The 20,025-nt window shown below is 33.1% G+C and overlaps 1 protein-coding gene across 8 annotated transcripts in view; it reads right to left on the bottom strand.

The window, feature by feature from the left end:
- The window catches only part of CACNA2D1 (calcium voltage-gated channel auxiliary subunit alpha2delta 1), a 359,292-nt gene that overhangs the window by 101,023 nt on the left and 238,244 nt on the right, over positions 1 to 20,025 (bottom strand). For all 8 annotated transcript variants that reach the window (XM_031591457.2, XM_090135242.1, XM_090135262.1 and 5 more), the window contains one exon: positions 7,736 to 7,867. In XM_031591457.2, coding sequence (XP_031447317.1) covers positions 7,736 to 7,867 — 132 coding nt within the window. The remainder of the gene's footprint in view (positions 1 to 7,735; positions 7,868 to 20,025) is intronic.

Raw genomic sequence — 20,025 nt, 5'->3', positions numbered from 1 at the left:
CCCAAATCCTCAACCTTTCTTCATGGGAGTGGTGCTCAGTACTTCAGGTACTTCACAAGGGCAGAGTAGAGGGAGACAGTCACCTCCCTCTCCCTGCTTGCCATCTCTCTTTTGATGCAGCCCAGGATGCTGTTGGCCTTCTGGGCCATAAGAGCACACTGCTGGCTTGTGTCAAGCTTTTCATCGATCAGGACCTCTAAGTCCTTCTCCGCAGGGATGCTCTAAATGAGTTCTTCTCCCAGTCTGTACTCATATCAGAGATTGCTTCGAACCAAGTGCAACACTTGGTAAACCTCAGACTCCTTTGTGCCTTGCATTTTTTTTGTGTACAAGTCCCTCTGGATGGCACCTGCCCCTTCTATTGTGTCAACTGCATCATTCAGCTTACTGTCATCAGCAAACTTACTGAATGTACACCCAGTCCCACTGTCTATCTAATTTATAAAGACATTGAAGAGCACTGGTCCCAAGACAGACAGACCCCTTGGGGACACTACTTGTGACTGACCTCCAACTGGACATAGAGCTTTGACAACAACACTCTGGATATGACCATTAAATTAATTCTTTATCCAACTAGTACTCCAGCTTTCAATCCATCTCTCTCCAATTTAGAGATAAGGATGTGGGGCAGGATCATGTCAAAGGCCTTGAGTTTTACACTGGAACAGGCCTTATGTAATCAAATCCATTGTTTTATTGGTCCTAAGGTACCAAAAAAACCGAAAACAACTAAAGTGATCTAAACCCATTATACATACTTCAATCTGCAACTTAAAATTAGGCCCTCAAAAAACTTTGTTATTTTAGTTCACAGGCAACTATCTGCCTCTTCGTGTCTGGACCAAATTTCATCTTCCATAAACATATTTGTTTCATCTGGAATAATCACTGTCCAAAAGGAACCATAAAGCTTGGGAAGATGTTTAGGAGCAACAAGACAGCGTTTTTTCCCCCCTTAAGAGTGAACACTATGGACATTTCTATGTGTTTTATAAAAACAGAGATGGTAAGTATTTCAACATGAAGTGGTCTACTGGATTCAATGTTCACTATCTCCACAGACATAATTTATTAGCCTGTAACTAGGTGGATCTACATGTACAACCACAACATTCAGCAAGTACATTGTAAGATTTTCCACATCATGAGTATGGTTAGAACAAAATTGTGTCAGCCCATTGTCTCCTCCTCTCCTCCTAAAAAATCAGAGAACTATTCACCTTACAAACTAATTGTGATAATTGATTATTTACAAGCTGCATTACTGGGGAAATTTTGTGGTTTTCTTTTTCTTTTTTTTAAACTCTAAAGGCTCTTGTATATGTTGACTTCTTAACAGGAGCTGTCAGCTATAAAATATGGATCCATTTGAAAAAAAGAAAAGTTCTTAGTTTTTCAAAGCTTTTAAAATTCATTCTGTATAGATTTTTTAGGCTTTCTAGTCCCTTAGTACCTGCTTCAGTAATGACTTTCTTGGGAGAGTTCAATATCATAGCAGCAACACTTGTTTGCCATTAATGGTTAACACAAGAGCAGCTGTGCACAGCAAGTCCTTCATTTGGAGAGATATCACTTTATTTTATCAGAAATTGATTTTTAAAGCTATTCCATTATTAATTTGGCAAAATAGGGAATGCTCCAGCAGCTGAGTGAGACTTGCTTCACTAACATCTGGAAATATATTTAAGTTTTTTTGTTTGTTTGTTTTTTAATTAAGGGGAAGAGTTAATGCTAGCCCTTCTTTATCCATATTTTTAATAAAAGAATTTTAAGCCTTTAGGAGAAATATATATATATATAATATTAAATATATATATTTATAATATTATATATATATATAATAATAAACTGCAGCATTCTCTTTCTTTACCTGAAATTTCTCTATTTAAAATCTAGTAAGCCCCAGTTAGATAGGAAGATCCAAATAAATAAAACACTGTCATGAGCAATGTAAAAAGACTTTTTTTTCTGAAATTATTCTTATTGGATACATCAAATAAGACAGAAAAAAAGGTTAATCTATGATCTGCAAAAATGAGGATATCAATATTTTTATTACTTTTAGGCCATGCTTTGAGATTAAAATAAAATGCTATGAAAAAGCCAGGTATTACTAAATGGAATTAGGACCAGTACAGGTACACAAGCCATAGGTGGCTGCCAATCTGACAAAAATCAGTGAATACAGATTAAAGACATTTTGGCATGTAGTTAATAGAGAACAAAGTATTATGCCTGTGCTGATCAATAGAATAGAGGTGAGAAATCTTCTCATTTTCACTTTACAAATCATTTTGTGGAGTAGCAATTTAAAATGTTTGAAGCAAGTTGAAGATGATTATGTTGTTTCCTGACAGAAGATGTTTGGGAAATGAAAATTAGAATATGGTATAGCATAAGAGAATCTATATGCGTTTGAAAACATGAAGTCTCCAAAACAGAATAGAAGAAAAAAAATGTTGGCGTACTGCCTGCTGGGAAAGACTGCCAGCATATTTCCTCAGTCACACCATGAGACTGACAGAAAGACCACTTTCAAAACTCTGACTTGTTCTGTTTACCAGCACAGACATATCTTTAAAGCTGCTGGAGCACATGAGCTTGTGATACAGACGTATTTGCGACCAAGATATGTTCAGATATGCTTAAAGAATTATGAGTATGTAGACATTCAATGCCAAAATTACAACCTCGTGTATCAATTCACTTATGTAAGGTTGTGAACTCCACTTTGCCACTTGCACTCTTAAGGGAAATAGATTCCTATCTCCATAAACAACAGGACTATAAGCATCTCCACATGCTGTTTTATGTCTAGTTCACCTCGAAGTATGGTAAAAAGTTGGTCTCCTTAGGAAATACAGTTTTTCTTCAGAACTATAATGCTCCTAACATTCACCTAAAAAGTTGATACTGTTGCCCTTTTTACTGGCTTTCCTGTAGCTATACAAACCTGGGCAGAGCCAAAAAGGAAATTCTCTTCTATGCATTTCATTCCTTCTCTTATTCCTCCTTCCTTCTCTATCATGGGTAAGGTGAAATGAAGAGGAAAAAAACGTATATCTAGATTCTGTGTTAAAAGAAGGTCTGTGGAGCTACAGGCTGGAGGTTGCTTTTTCATCTTTGACAGAAAACAAAGAAATCACAGAGCTATGCAGCATTTTAGGAAAGACGATGCTGCCAGATGTACTGCTTTGGGGATTAAGTTTTAAATTAAAGTTCAATGTTAAACCTGAAAATGGAAGAGGGAAGACCTGGAACATTTGGGAACAGTATAGTTTTTGTTACCAATTGCCTCAGCTGTTCAGATCATGACCAGTGTGGCACATTGCCATCTTCAGCTTACTGCACATCACAGATTGCCACAATGCGTCTAGGTACAACAATTCTTAAAAGATGCTGAATCTATTCACATATTGTCATGATTGTGTTATTGCTAAATAAATCCCACCTATTGTAGTCTGACTATTCATTTCAGTAATACTATACTTCCTGAAGATTGCTGAATTGGCATTGCTGACCAAACAGTTTTTCATCACTAAACACTCATCTGAGTTGTATTTTTGTTTGTTTTTTAATTTCAGTAAAACTTCGCAGTCACATGTACTTAAATGTTTTATTATTATAACTAGAAAGCCTCTTGCATCATTTTTAATTACAAATGAATGTATTCTGTCTGCAATTCAAAACAAAATACATCCTTTACTAAAGATCTCCATTTTCCAAAATAAACAGAGACATGAGGTAGCAATTAATAGCAGTGTTTTTAAAAATTTGTTTAATTAGTAATTACTGTAGTAAAAATAACGTGCTTCCCATTGCAGTATTTTAATGAAACATTGATTAACAATTGTAATTCCCATTAGTTCTATAATTAAGGATTTCACAATTAAAAGAGGGAGTGGTTGGTTTGCACCTACACTTTCAAGCAGCTTGCCAAGAATTTGATAGTAAATTGTTCTTTCAAATAGCTGCTTCTAAAACATAGCAATGAAATTAGCTGGATAGATGCCTCACAAAATAACTATTTCTGTCAAACCATATTAAACTACTTAATTAAATTATTTTTGTGTAACAGATTTGTCCACAACTCTGTGTTTAATTACAAATTAAATTTGCAGTATGATCTATATTAAAGTACCTTTCAGTCCACGTGAAGTCAATGAAGGTCTACACGTGCAAGCGAATTAGGCATCAATTCAAGATTTTTTTATTTTTATTTTTTAATTAGCTACTGCCACAGCATCAAAATCAATAACAAATTATTATTAATAATAATAAGATGTATATTACATCCTGTTTTGCTTGACCAAGACTAATCTTTACATTTATTTTAGGGAAGACACAGCTCGTCAAATAATTTCAAGAAGGAAAATCTCAGTACAAGAAAACTGTATTAAGTTGACTAAAGGTCTAACTGAAAGGTAAAAACTTAGGTTCTTAGGATCTTTGGCTCTTCTTTTCAATTACTGTCTTGATGTTTGAGAATGAAAGTTGAACTGAGTATATTCTAGAGAAAAACAATTAATAAAATGGAGGAAGCAAACCATTGATGTATAAAAACAAAAGTCAATTTCAATGCAGTCTCCAATGTTTTTAAGAGGGCATCTTGTAAGGTAAAAACAGGAAGTTTCTGTACAGATCCCCTTTATTGTAACAGTTCTGTTACCATTGCAAAAGTGAAAATGTGTCTTAATTTGTGTGCGTATTTTGAACACTTAGCTTTTTTCTATATAAGTATCTATCCATCTACACACATATCATCCTAAATCTGGTTTTCCTGCATTAAGTATTTTATGTTTCCTGATGGACAAGAAGCTGGACATGAGCCAGCAGTGTGCACTTGCAACCCAGAATGCCAACTGTATTCTGGGCTGCATTAAAAAAGGGGTAGTCAACAGGGAGGGGGGGTGATTGTCCCCCTCTACTCAGTTCTTGTGAGGCCCCATCTGGAGTACTGCATCCAGGCCTGGGGCCCCCAGTAAAAGAAAGATAGAGAGCTCTTGAAACAGGTCCAGAGGAGGGCCACTACGATGATCAGAGGGCTAGAGAACCTCTCTTATGAAGAAAGGTTGAGAGAGTTGGCCTTGATTATTTTGCAGAAGAGAAGGCTCTGGGGAGACCTCATTGTGGCCTTCCAGTACTTGAAGGAAGCATATAAACAGGAGCAGGAATGACTGCTTATAAGGGTGGATAGTGACAGGACAAGGGGGAATGGTTTTAAACTAGGACAGGGGAAGTTTAGGTTGGATATTAGAAGGAAGTTTTTCACTCAGAGGGTGGTGACGCACCGGAACAGGTTGCCCAAGGAGGTTGTGGATGCCCCATCCTTGGAAGCATTCAAGGCCAGGCTGGATGTGGCTCTGGGCAGCCTGGTCTGGTGGTTGGTGACCCTGTACAGGGTTGAAACTAGATGATCATTGAGGTCTTTTTCAACCCAGGCCATTCTATGATTCTGTTTAAAAAACAAAAAACAAAAAACAAAAAAACAAAAAACAAAAAACAAAAAAACACACAACAAAAGACAACAAATAATGTCAAATAGAATATAGCTTTCCTCAGCCTAGGTCACAGTTTGAAGGAAACTGTCTTGACCCTTTGATAGAGACAAGGGAGTACAAATATTCTGAAGAGTCAGACAAAACACAGCTGAAAATAATAGAATATATTGTATGTGATGATAGAGGAGTCCACAAGAGTACCTACTATAGAATATTTGTAGGAAACAAAGGGATATATGCAAAAAAGGCTAATTTCCATAGCATTTCTGAAGTATTTTACACACATTTTTAATGGATGGGGCCTTTCACAACACCCCCTTCATAACTGGTTGCTATGGTGACAAGGACAGGCTAAAAGCCTACAGAAGATGAAAGTACTGCACTATCTAGCTAATTACTCAAGGATGTAACATACTATTGGACAAAAACATCTCAAGATACCTGTGATGGAAGAATCTCTGCACCAAAAACTGATTGTTTATTAAGGGAGGTAATACTGAATGAATATAACACATTTCATAATGAGTAGACAATTTATAACATCATCTTCAAATAATATCTAATGTGAAAGACATCTCTTCTAGTATATGAAACCTGATTTCATTTTCACAATATTTGTATGTGACAGATAAGTCTCTACAAACTGAGAAAAACAGTTTACAGGAACAGAGAGATGTGAATAACTGTTCCCAATTAAAAATCTAAAAACCAAGCAGCTTACCATTTGAGCTATAAATGGAAGGAAGTGGGAAGAAGTTGCACAGAGCAACACATCCAACTTGAGGACTGTCAAACTGCTCCAGAATACTTTTTGGGTGTACAAAATCTACAGATCAGGAAATTACTCAACAATTTATGGTACAAGTAATAACAATTTAAGGTACAAGTACCTTATCTACATGCAAAATTGGGAAAATAAACTTTTTAATTCTTTCAAAGGTGCTCTAAGGACAAATATGTAAAGATTCTGAAGCTGCATTATGTTGGTGAACATCTGAAGTAGGCAGGCTTGCTAAATACAATAATATTTTTCAATAGATGTGAAAATCTTATACTCGAAAATTAATTTTACAGAGATTGTCACAGATATGTATTTTAGAAATATTCCTTTTTCAGCACTTGGGAAACATTACTATACGGTGAGTGGTAATAACAGTGACCCAAAACACAGTACTAACAGATATGAAAAGCTGTGAGATGGAACCTTTGAAAATCAAGAAACATGAAATTAACATTTTCAATATTATGTTTTCTGCAACATCTCACTGTATTTATTTCATCAGTACCTAGCACAACAAAACAAACAGTATTCAAGTGCTATATTTCTTCCTGCAAACTTGCCTAAGGCACTTTCTCTGCCAATGTCAGCAGTTGTGCTAAACATAAGCACATCTTTAGCATAATCTCATTTTCATAAACAGCAACAATCCTGTATAATCAGAAGAAAAAGGATCTCAAAGGTATTCCTTAACCAGGAGTAAGTAAAAGACATGAGACACAATTATCTCATGGAGTGAGCACATTATTTTGTTATTGATAACAGCGTCTAACAAGAACAGAAGTAACGTAGTTTGTGTTTCCATAAAACAAAGCTTTCCACGAAGCAGTATTCATCAAGTACCAAAATAAGGCTACAGATGATCAAAACTCAGTAAAATACACGTCTGTTTAAATAAATTTATGTGTTACACTGACAGGATTATTTGACAGGTGGAACAGATACTATCTGAAATAATCAAGTTCTATCTGCTGACCTTAGCTTCAATAGTAAAAACATAACTGTTCAAGATCATGAATTCTACATGACATAAGCATGGTGCAATTGTATTTGCACTGACTTCAACCATAAAGATTACCTGTCTAGTCAGTCAATATTTTCAAAACTAGACAGGTACAAAATCACTCTTAACAAATATTTAACCATTTTTTTTACTCACTACACAGAAAGCAATACAAAGTCAAGATTTAACTGTTCTATTTCTCAAAGGCCATAATCTTCTGTTCCTCTTATTCTGAACAATACAACTACTGAGTTATTTAATCTCCATTTTCCTCCTCCTCATCCTAACTTTATGCTAGAATAACTTCAAAGCCTTTGAGTTATTTCTGCTTAACAGAAATCCCGCCTACATAAGAAAGTAATCTTTAGCTACCTTATAATTCTTCTAAATAATTCAGATTTTTTAAGGCATTATGTAGGGTAGGACAGTATTCAAGGAGACTTTAGTTACCTGGGTAATACCTAGCGAGGCCAGTTGCACTACCAAAAACTTGCCATAATAAAGTGGGGTCTTCTTCTCTGTTCCGCTTGAATACATCATCCAGTGCTGCAGTCCAATTGAGTTCATTTAACACTATTGTTGCTGTCAAAGATAAAGCACATTTCCAAGTTAAAAAGTTACGCTGACTATAAAAAAAGCAAGCTAAACTATTACAGAAAGTAATAAAGCTTCTAATCCTTTTACAGTTAAATTGTTTATTAGTTAAGAATTCCTTAGGAATTTTCTTTAAGTTTCTGATATTCCCTTCTTCCCATTTAATTATTTGTAAGCAATGGCTGTTGATTTATTCATACAATGTCTTCTAAAAATACTTTATGAGATGTTACTCTAGTTGCACTTTCCTGTGAAAGAAAAGTAAATGTACTCATACAAAGGCATATAAAGTTGACGTTTTTATTAATCACAGAAAACTGCAATTAGAATGTTGTCAACAAAAGCAGGTGAGTTTTTTAGAAAAGCTAACAATGTTTTCCTGTCCAAACAGATGCTTTCAGGTGGTTCTATGGGGAAAAAAAAAAAAAAAAAGACAATGATGAGTACTTGAATTGCAGTACTAAAGTGGGATTTTCATACACTCATTATTGCATGTTAACAAATTATTCATGCTTATAAATGTGATTATTTATAGAAAGAGCAGCAGTGTAAACATTAATATTTATGAACTGGGTCAGTTTTACAATGAAGGTAAAAACAAGAGTATTCACATTTTTAAGTATGATCAGCTGAAGACTAAATGTCCAGGCAAGACTGTAATTTAGGTTTTTCCTGCAGTATGGTATTGCATACAAGAAAGAATTTTTATGTTCTCTTGCAAATGGGCAAGTCGAATGGAAATAAAAACAGTTTGTGTTTAACACAAACGAGTGGCACCACAGTATAAATTTCTGCATGTAGATTTACATTCTAGCCCATGGAAATAAGAATAAGGACAGATTAAAAGTTAACACATGACAGCACAATTTGAAAATGAGTTTGTTACAAGTACTAGAGAAATGAGATTGTAACATTAAATTTTATAGGCTTGTTACCAAACGTTAAAGAGAAAATTGCTACACCCAGTGTTTGGCAGAAACAATTGTCTGTTCTTCAAAGGATTTTTAAGGTAATACTGCTCTCCCACGGTACGTCTGCTTATAGAAATATGAAATTAGATTTCCAGCTCTTGAGATTCCCTGTAAACAATAAACTTTATAGTGTATACTTGTCTCTTTGTCAATTAGGTAATTATAAAAATGTTTATTTACTTGAAAAAGAGGAATAATTCCCAGAGGTATTATGAGAAGCTAATTATTTTAGAATGTTTGCTATTCAACTATCTCTTTCAGAACCAGTTACATCTACTATAAAAAAAAAGCATTACGTAAGCTTTTTCTGAATTCATTCTTTGTTCCCAGTCTTAATTTTAGAAGTGGCTCAAAGAAGTCATTAGAAGCTTTACCATTTACTGACTCAGAAGGATTTCCTTTCACACTTGATTTCTGATATTTCCTCGCTCGATTTACAGAGTACTTGGCACAGTGAAAGCCTATGTCAGTGGTTCCTAATGGCATTTAGGGTGCTGGAGCATAGGGTACTTAAGGCACATGGGTGACAGCAATTCTTACCTTTTTTATATCTGACAAAACATTCAGGTTTCAGTGTCCTCCACGGACTCCCTAGCCCCAGAACAATGTAAGGCAATGCATTTCTTTAGCCTTATGATCTGACTTAAAATTGCTGGAGCCTCTATCCCCAAATTTGGCAACCCAATTTTTACCCTACTCCAGTTAAACATTCAAACAGGAAAAAAAAGTTATTGATGGTCACAATTGCTTTTCTGAATTGGTGGCTGCATGTCTGGAAGCAGTTCCTTCACATATGAAATGGAATACAGTATTTCCAAAGAGATTTCCTTCAGATAATAACCTCACTAATAAATAAACTATATGCAATATTAAGATATAATAGCCATATTACTATACATTTACAAATATTGCTGCAGTGTCTTTAAAATCATACAAACACGTTGTATAGATTTATCAACATGAACATACATGTACACGTGCACATATATACATATGTAAAAGTATGCTTCTAAAATACATGCTTACAGAAAACAGGAGAAACTGAGAATCTACAATTAGTAAAATACCAAAGTACTGCAGACCAAAGTACTGAAAAATGGATAAACTGAAACAAACAGTTTCAGCATTTTATTAGATTTGTGTAGATTAGGCTATAAAGCAAGAAATAGGACTGCTCAGATTTTATTTGTAATATTGGTGGATGCCTTACAATCCAAGGAAAGAGTTTTATGATCATATGTTCCACTTTTACCTCCCTCCTCCTGCTTCTCAACAATTTTCTCCTAGAGATAAATAAAACATCCTAAAAAAATCCAAGGCTGGAAAGAAAAGAAGAATATTAATGTGGAATTGAACATGAGAACAAGAGGAGAACATCCAAACAGACATACAATGAAAAAGACTACTAACAGTATGTGCCTGGAAGACACAAGAACTTATTTGGTGGAATTGTTATGTAAATAGCTGATAGTATGATCATTAAAACAATTACTTCTGAAGCAGTTTGTCTGTAATTAAAACTTGCTCCCCTTATTCAAAATATATGATACATATATACTTCCATTAGCATACGTGTGTATGAAATGCACCTGTATTTGTTTTAACTAACCCAGTGAAGAGTAAATAAGGAAAAGGATGCTGGGAATTTTAGCTTTAATCATTTATTTTTCTATTTTCCACAACATATATTACTCTTCTGCTTCTGTTAAAGGTACACTCTGGATTTCAAAAGACAAGCTGCAAATCAGTTCCCCTACATTTTTACTGCAATACTTCTGGTAAGAGGCAATTTAAACCCAATATCACTTGACACTGGTTTAAAGCCTATGGCAAAGGATTTGAAACTTGCCATCTAAAGAAAAGAAAGCAAAACCCTCCAACACAAACAAAGCCATTCAAATGGCTCATACTAAAACACAATTCCTAATTTGCACATAAAAATTAATAGAGCATGACTTTTACTAGCTCTTAGTAGAGACCATACCAATCGTCAGAATATCTTGATGTGAAATACATAGATTTATACTGGCTTCATTAATAGAAGAGAGAATTTCACTTCTTTTTCTGTTACAAAAAAAACCATATTTTAGTAAAACAAATTGTTCAGACATGCTATAGCCACACCCATTGAGATGCTGTATAGACTAGAAAAAAAAAAGGTTTCTTTTTGAGATAACTTTTGTGTGGGAAAGAGCTTTTGACTGATAATTTGCAGAAAGTCTACTTTAAGACAACTCTCCAATAACTTTATTTCTAATTCTGCTAAAAGAAGTCTTTGAGGATTGTTTCTGCTAAGTACTTCAACTGCTACCTTTCACTTGATACAGGCAAGATGAAAAATAAAATTAATCATTGCACAGTAAAAAATATCATTCTTAATCCCAATGAGATCCATCTATCTTCTCACTTTTCCCTCTTCTTTATCACACGAGGTTTAGGGGCCTTGACAAGGAATGGATTCAATTTTCCTCTGCAAATGCAATCAATAATAAAGTGAGAGCACTACTGTTCTCTCTTTAAAAGAACTGGAATACACTTCTGATGATTTATTCAATATATAGGCCCTGGACTGCATACAGGGCAGAGTATAACATTATTTAAAAAGCCTGAGAGCTATTTACTATATCAGAAAATGTGTCAAATGCTGTTCCCTGTTGAGGCAGCTACACATATCCTGGGGAGAACAGAAGGGACTGCTTCTACAGACCATTAATTGTCTTTTAGTGTATGGCAAGTATTACAGTTCCATATCTTATTTAATGAAGTTGACTCAAATAAACTTGAAGTTTATTTGAAAATAACACCCATTAGTTATTCTTATGAATGAAATACCTATTTGCAGTCCAATCTTATGGTATTTAAAACTGGAAGAATATATTTGCAAAAGCATATTTTTGTATACTTACATGGATACACAGGTTTCTGTCTATAGACATGCTAAACAGATATTTTAGAACTTCTGCTGTCTGTATAGACAGTCTTTTTTATTACCTATGTTTTTCTCATGATTTTGTCTGGGAAGGAGTTAATTTTATTAATAGAGTCACACCTAATGCTGCCTCTTGGATGAAAAAAGTAGTGACAGCACAACATACATTCTTTCAAGATTAAATTCCCTCCAGCTTATTTGTAATTAGCTGTTTGCATTGATCAAGCACATATTTTCCAAATAATTCCCAAATACAATCATTTGAAAATCTAGTCTGACAGCAACTTAAGCTACAGTACTTCAAATTGAGGTGTATGCTATGTCTGTTTTGCAAAGCTCAACATGAGCAATAGGCAAGAGCAAAGGAAAGATTACAGTGGCTCCAAAATGAATATTGTCTCCTAGGTAACTAGTCCTCTCTGTGAAATCAGAAATCTGAATTTAGATGCTTAGGCTTTCCATAGAACATCATAGGAAACTGTTCGGTTCAAAGGGTCATTAAAAACAACAACAACCAAACAACTTCACAGATTATCAGAAGCCAGTTAAATGAGAATAATAATAAAAACATCTCAGCAATGGGCAGCATTTTATTCCACATCTCTCTGCAAATAAATCAGAGCTCCAGAGGTTGCACTGCTATCCACTCAAAGGGATAGAACACACTGTTAGTTGTATACATGGATCAAAGGAATTTGTATCTACAAGATGCATCTCCAGAACACCAAGTTTAACATGTTAGTTGTACACATTTGCTAACTTTTATTTAGTCTTGAAAGCATCTATCTGATGATGACAGTACTCTACTTTGTGCAACTATATTAGAAACTAATTGCATACTGTGAAAGGTAAAGAATAACAGATAGAAAAAGTGTCTATTTATTTATTTTTTTTTCAATCAAAAAAAAAAATCAAAACAGGCATTTAAGAAATGAAAAGGAATTGTATTCTTTTCATTTTTTTCATTTTTTTCAGTGGTGATCAATTAGGTAGGTCATTATTTTCAGTGCTGCTCTGCTTCATCTCTTATATAGATCAGTTAAAAATTCCTGCCTTGAAAACAGTATTTGTATTTCCTATCATAATTTAACTTTAAATTACTGGATAGTTAGAATTGTTCAGAATATTCACTCAATCATGCTTAAGAAATTAAGTGTTGAAATATACTTTTTAATAAGTGTAATAACAATAAAATCAAATAGTTTTGGCATCTAAAATTGCTAAAAGATAATTTTATAGAGTATGTATTTTACACTATTAATTAAAAGCTTAAATGAAGAAATGTCATGGAATTCTTCTTTAAATGAACAATTTCTTTGCTCCCCATTAGATATCTGATATTATGTCCCAGGCAGTTCTATATATAATTTTTTGAAGAATCAGTGAAGTCTAGCATGCTGTTGTGTCTGAGTCAAATCAAGAAAATTAATTGGCAGTGCCATACGATGTATGCTGACTGGCTTAGCCACCGCATGCTGATAGCTAGAACATCACACTGAAAGCTCATTAAAAGAAGAAATGCCCAGGAGAAGGAAATCAGAATGTCAAGAAAATAAGCTTCCACTATAGCTCAACTAAAGAGAGTTAATATAATATTGAGTTGTAAAACCTTCAGTACAAACTCATAGTTTTTAAACAAGTTATTTATGCTGTTATAAAAAACAAAAGACACCCTTATTAATATATTGCAACATATTGTTTATATTACAGTCTGTGCATCTTAGAAGTCACAAAAGATGAACACTGGCTTTTACCTTGCATCTTCTAATATCCAGCACATATTTGAAAACTGAGATACATCCAATGCTAACAATCATACAGTACTCTCATTTTTTTTTTTTTCTCTGGGAAGAGGATAAGAAAACACAGAAGATGAAAGATATAATTGATTAGAGGAGAGATAGGGGAATTTTGGAATTTGCAGAGCTAACCAATGTAAGAGACCAAGAAAGATGAAAAACAGAACAAACTTAGAAAAGTAACTACAGCTCCTCCTGATTTTTTACTATTATCAATTTTTACAGCTGACTTCAAAGACGCGATATTAGTAAATCCTGAACTACAGCTGTGTAAAGTGAGAAGGAAAGGACACAAAAGACACTCAACTCATACAAAAATGTTCTCTGCCATGCTATCTGCAGCATATTTTAACTATTTTAATCATTCAAAATTTAATTTACAGTACTTATAGTCTGAAAACACTATTAATTCAGAAATAGATGCTAACACATATGTAACTACTTATTGCAATTTTTTTCAGTTTTTCTTGCAACAGTTCCCATCAACAGCAATTCCTTCTATTCTGTCACCAGTCATGGCAAATTGGAAAGTGTAAGCAGATCCAACAAAAGTAGATATATTTTAATGCAATAGCATAAAGAAAGTTTGATATGTAATCTAGAAAACTCAGTTTCTTCTCTGTTTTGCCAAGAGATGAATTATAAGTGGACAAAGTAACGAAAAAGTTTAATAAGGTAACTGAAAAAAGTTTAAATAAGTAACAGAAAACCTGTCTTCTGAGGGTAGATGAGATTTTGAGTGATTTAACCTAGAAAAATGATGTTGAATCAGAAAGCAATATCAACTCTAAAAAGAATATGCAAGTCTAAGAATGATACTAGCCCAACAAAAAATGGGTATGAGCTAGTTATGATTAATTTAAAGCAGGAAATTAAGAGATTTCTTTCAGAGAGGATGGTCTTAGAATGGCTGATAGAAGACACAAGATCATTTAAGACAAAGTTAAACCAGTTTGTTAAAAGAATGACTTGGACAAATTATCAATTAGATTTGGCAACTAAACGTAATTTTCTGTTCTATTTCTGAGCTTTGTTACAAAAAAAAGTGCTCCTTTAAAAACTTATAGAAATCTCCAGCAATGAAGTTTTATACAAACTTACTGAAGCACAAGAATTGGAAGTAAAACTGTTTCCTATTCATTTTTCATTAATGACTATTAAGTGCTTGCATACCACCTGTAGATTTATATTTTATTATATATACACATATATATATATATAATACAAATATGTATGCTCTCTATATAATCTAGTATCATTAACAATATAATATTATGAAAATGTATACTACAAAAAAATATTGTATTATAAATTTTATAGTATATACCTATTTTATTTGGAAGTTTTATATAGAACATAACAATTTTTGTGTTTTTTAGGGAATTTTTATAAATATTAAAGTAATACAGTGGATTTGGGTAATAGGATTCTAATCTAGTCCCTATACAAATGAAATATTAATGAATAGCAGGCAGGCTTAATCTATCTAAATGCATATCTGGCAGCAGAAATCCAAGACACACTGAGTGTGAGGGGAATACAATGCACAAGCAAGAAACGTGAGAAAAATGATGATGAGATAAAACCTGTTTTGTTAACTGAGCTGGTACAGATGTGACAACCACTGCTCTTTGTCAATATTCTAACAATTTCAGACAATTATGTAGAGCAAAAAAAAATGAAATTTCAACTTTTTGTTGTTGTTGTTGTTACTGTTGTTGCTTTTGGACAAAGAATGCATAACAGTCTTCACTGTGGAGAAATTTGCTATGCCAGAAATTTGATGAGGATAAATATCTTCTAAAAATCAGCTACTCAAAAATGTCCCCTCCCTTCACCGTATGAACCATCTGTCCCACAAGCATCTGGCTTATGGCCTTCTTGGAAGCAGAACATAAAATAGAAATTCTGCAGCATGACACCATTATAGATACAGTATCTTGATGATTAAGTAAGCTTGATTTTCATGTGCTTTTTTTTTTTTTTTTTTTTTTTTTTTTTAGGTTACCTAAAGGTAACATTAATTTAACCCTTTTCTCTTAAAGAGGGAAAGTCTACAGCATACTAGAAACGCCTAAGTCATCAGACGTTAGCTGCCTGTACAAACAGAGGTTTTCCTCTCTCTGAAGGCTTTATTCTTATAAATAAAGACTTGGCTTGTGCCTTTAAAAGAAGAATATATATATATATATTTAATGCACAACAATAAATTCATGAGGAACAAAATACACATTCCCAATCTAAGCTATTAGGCTGATTTCCACTCTTGGAGTGAATCCTGGCCTGCAATAAGTTAATAATAAAACTCTTGCACTGCACAGGGAAGTGATTTTATCCATGCTTCGAGAATGCTGTAATCCAGCAGTGTTTACCTGCTCTCTGCGAGAGTACTGCATAAGTCACACTAATGCAATAGGCAGACCACTGAATGAAGAGGCAGGACTTACTACTTTAGATTTTGCAAGCAATTAAAAAGTAAAGAAAAAAGAAAGTAAAGAAAAAAGAAAGTAAAGAAAAAAAGAAAAAAAACTACCTGACAAATCATTCCGTAAGACTCAAAATGCATTAGAAATGTTAAAAGACTCCAAGGGATTTTCAAGAATGCAGTACAATCAAGCAGCTTTTTTTTTTGTCTACTTCCATGTCATGAGTGCTCTCTTAGGATTCATCTGAGTTTTCTGTATTAATTGCTTTATTGACCTTTTATGGGAGTTTTATAAACAATGTTTGAACAGAAGCATTTTTATATTCAAATATTTGTTGAAGGTCTCCTTGTTTTGACATAATTTGCTTATTTTATGATTATATGGAGTCCCAGGAAGAGGCAGTAAATTTGCAGGAAACGGTATGAGATGAACAAAAAAATCTTCTTGCCTTACACACATCCACTCTACTTTGAAATATTTTAATCTGCACTAAATTTTCATTTATTTTAGCTTTCTGTGATGGAATTCAATTATTGTAATCCTTCCCAAATTAATAAGAACTCAAAAGTAGAACTTCTAACATCAGAGCTGAGTTTGTGGCTTTTAAATACTTCTATATAGATTATTCCAAGTAATAGAGATGTCTTAAAGAAATATAGACAAAGATGGAACAAGTCCTATGGAGAAAAGAAAATCCACCTGCAATCAAAATTGTTAATAAATTTTGAAGGTCCCTGAAGTCATAACGTCTTTTAAACAGCTACCTTCAATCAAAGACAGGGAATGATAACACGACATTTCTCAGAACAAGGAGGAAGATAAGTAGTATGAATTTGGATTCAGTATTAGTCTTTAACAAGTATTTGTATCACAAAGCAAATGCAACAGCCTTTGGCCCCAGTCTTCCAAACAATGCTATCCATGTTTAACTTTCATATTTGACAAGAGGAATGCCCGGAGCTTAACACCAGCTAAATCCTATCATGCTTTCACACTCTGCATCAGTTCAGGAGGTATTCCAGTAACATGGAGGTCTGAAATGTCAAACAAGATCTTTCAGCAATTATTTTGAAAAGAAAAGGGAAAAGGGACCTAAAGTGCTTCTTCAAATTAGATGGAGAGGAAAATAAAATAAAATAAAATACATTTTTAAAAGCATATAAGCAACAAAGATTTATCCTAAGTGAGAAATTAATTGCTTTGCCTTTATTTTAAGCAGCATTCTGGTTTCAGGATCTTCATCTATATGACCTAACAGTACACTACAATGAAAGCAGTTCAATGATGCTGAGGATATGATATTCATATTACATGGGTTTTGGAGGTTTTATTTTTTACTGCATGAAATCTTTGCTGTAGTAGCCATTTTTAACAACAATTTCACTATTTTGGCCATCTTCAGCAGCAAATGTGTTTGGATCTAGTTACAGCTAGATTATCTAGTATAACTGAAAAAGAGAGAACACTTAGCTAACAGAAATGGACAGAAATCTTACAAAAGATCTTCCTCAGATTTCAAATGGAAACAACTGACTTATTCTTAATATCACTGCCAAATTTAAGTCACAAACTTCCTAAGACTTAACATCTCTAAGGCATTTTGAGTGATTTCTTGATATAAACCGTCATCTTGGCACAAAAGTATCTTTATGATATATGTGGATTCTCTAATGTTTGTCATATGAAGTAACATCTGGTTAGCAATTATAAACATCAGACGAGTCACATGTAAACAACTGCTTCATTTCCTTTTTTTTTCAGAATATCAATACAACAGTTGGAATAATTTGTGCTTGCAGAACAGTCAAAAAACTCCACCAAATCCAGTACATAATCACCAAATATGTAACATGCTGTACCAAAAATCTCACTGTTGTGAAATAAAAATCAAGTGGAAACAAAGAAAAGGGACAATTAAAAAGCAATGAATAATTCTCTTCCGCTGAGTAAGTGAAGTGAAATGGACCTGACTTACAGTTCCTGAGAGAAAGTGACGAGAAACCAAGTTGTGAGTATACACATTTGTATGCTCAACTTCTACCAGTTAGGAAGCTGCTGTGCTTTGGGGTAAAACTGAGCCCCAGAAATGAAACTACAATCCTCTGTGTACTTCTGGGAAGATATGAATGAATTTAGGATGCTAAATATGTAGATAGAGACAAGGATAACAGGTATCCACATTTGAAAATTTGTCCTGTTAGTGCCCATCAATTTGGAATTCATGGGTGGAAGGGAAAGCAAAGCCTTTTATCTCTCTCTCTGATTCTGAAGGCTCCTGTATTTGTCATTATTCAGGAGGAGAAAGAGCGAAAAAGGTCCTTGGAATGTCATAGAAACTGCTCCAGGTAAAAAAGAATGAGAGGAGAAAATTATTGCAGAAAAAACTGCCACAGATGTACAATGGAATCCATCATCCATAAGAAGAGAGACAAGACACTGAGGATAGTGCAAGGACCTGGCAACTTTCAAAATACCAGTATCAAAACACTTTTGCTTCCCTTTAATTCCTAAGCATCTCTTTATGATTTTCAGTAATTAAAAAAAAAAAAAAAGAAAAAAAACCCCACATTTATTTATGTATATATGTATGTATGTATGTATGTATGTATGTATGTATGTATGTATGTATGTATGTATTTATTTACTTACTTATTTATTTCTTTTTGGACAGAAGATAAACAAATAACATATCTGCATGAGTTGGAACAATGAAAGTAAAACAATAATAGTAGTATTCTTCAGATATACTATCACACGCCCTGATTTCCCTGATGTAATTATATAAAAATGTATAAAAAAATACTTCTCTGATGCAATTATATAAAAAGTATTAAAAAATACTTCCTTTTTTTTTTTTTTTAATATTAGATTGCATTGCATTTGTTTTTATTGAACTCACGCAAGCAACAATCTTTCACTTACTTGTCAGATTCTATCCCTACCTATTTTACCTATTCTATATTCATCTTATTCAAGCAAAGAGCTTTCACTTCTCTTGTCAGCTTCTATTGAATTTTTAATATTGATCTTTTAAAAGGAACAGCTTCCCACTTCCTTATCATTTTCAGATGTATCATCCTCACTTTTGTATTGACATCATAATTTCAATGCTCCTCTCCCTTTTTTCAAATTACAGCATTTCTACAGCTAAAAACATTTAAAACACTTGATTTCAACCTTCTCATTAACTACTGTGCATAATCCTAAAACTCAGTCTTGACTTTGGTCAGAGAATACTAAAATCCTAAATTCCCAGCAAACTTGAATCATATCCTTCAATTCTTACAACAAAAATTGACAGTCTTCAAATCAACCTGTGTATTAAGAGTAAAGAAAAATGAAAGCTTCAGAGTTGTATGGCTGAGTTTATGTGTGTGCAATCAGACTGAATTTTGATACAAATAGGTTAATTATTTTGATTTATCTATTAATATAGATAAATATATGCATTGTATAATAAATACATAATATATATGTTAATATATATTATCTCTGTATTACCTATATATATCTATATACTATCTATAGATAATGTATATATAATATATTCTATGTATTATATAATCTATGCTTTATTATATTTATCATGTAATTATTTATATATAAGTATACAATTCTAGTCATTATGTTTAATTATAATATAAATCATCTATAAATATACATATATATTATATGTATATTGTATATTATTTATAATATATGGAGTATATATTATATAGATAATGTATACAATAATATATAAAACATATTGGCTATAGATTATGTATATATTCTATATATTATCTATGGATATAGATATATTTATAATATATCATATACAGATGGAAATATATATATATCTGTGATTATATCTATTCATACATACATATATGTATATACATTCCACAAAGTAATAGAAATAGCAGATTGCAAATATCAAGTTTGTTGAAGTGAATTAAAAGAAAGGGAATACTTTGATAAATGTGGAATACTAAAGGAATAAGCAGCTCCTTTAAGTTATGTGAAGTCTTACAACTGTAGA

This window comes from Phasianus colchicus, chromosome 1 (genome assembly GCF_987193195.1).
Source record: "Phasianus colchicus chromosome 1, bPhaCol1.hap1.1, whole genome shotgun sequence".
NCBI classification, from domain to species: domain Eukaryota; kingdom Metazoa; phylum Chordata; class Aves; order Galliformes; family Phasianidae; genus Phasianus; species Phasianus colchicus.
The sequence above is the reverse complement of the archived record's forward strand: the minus strand, read 5'-3'. Positions and strand labels throughout refer to the sequence as shown.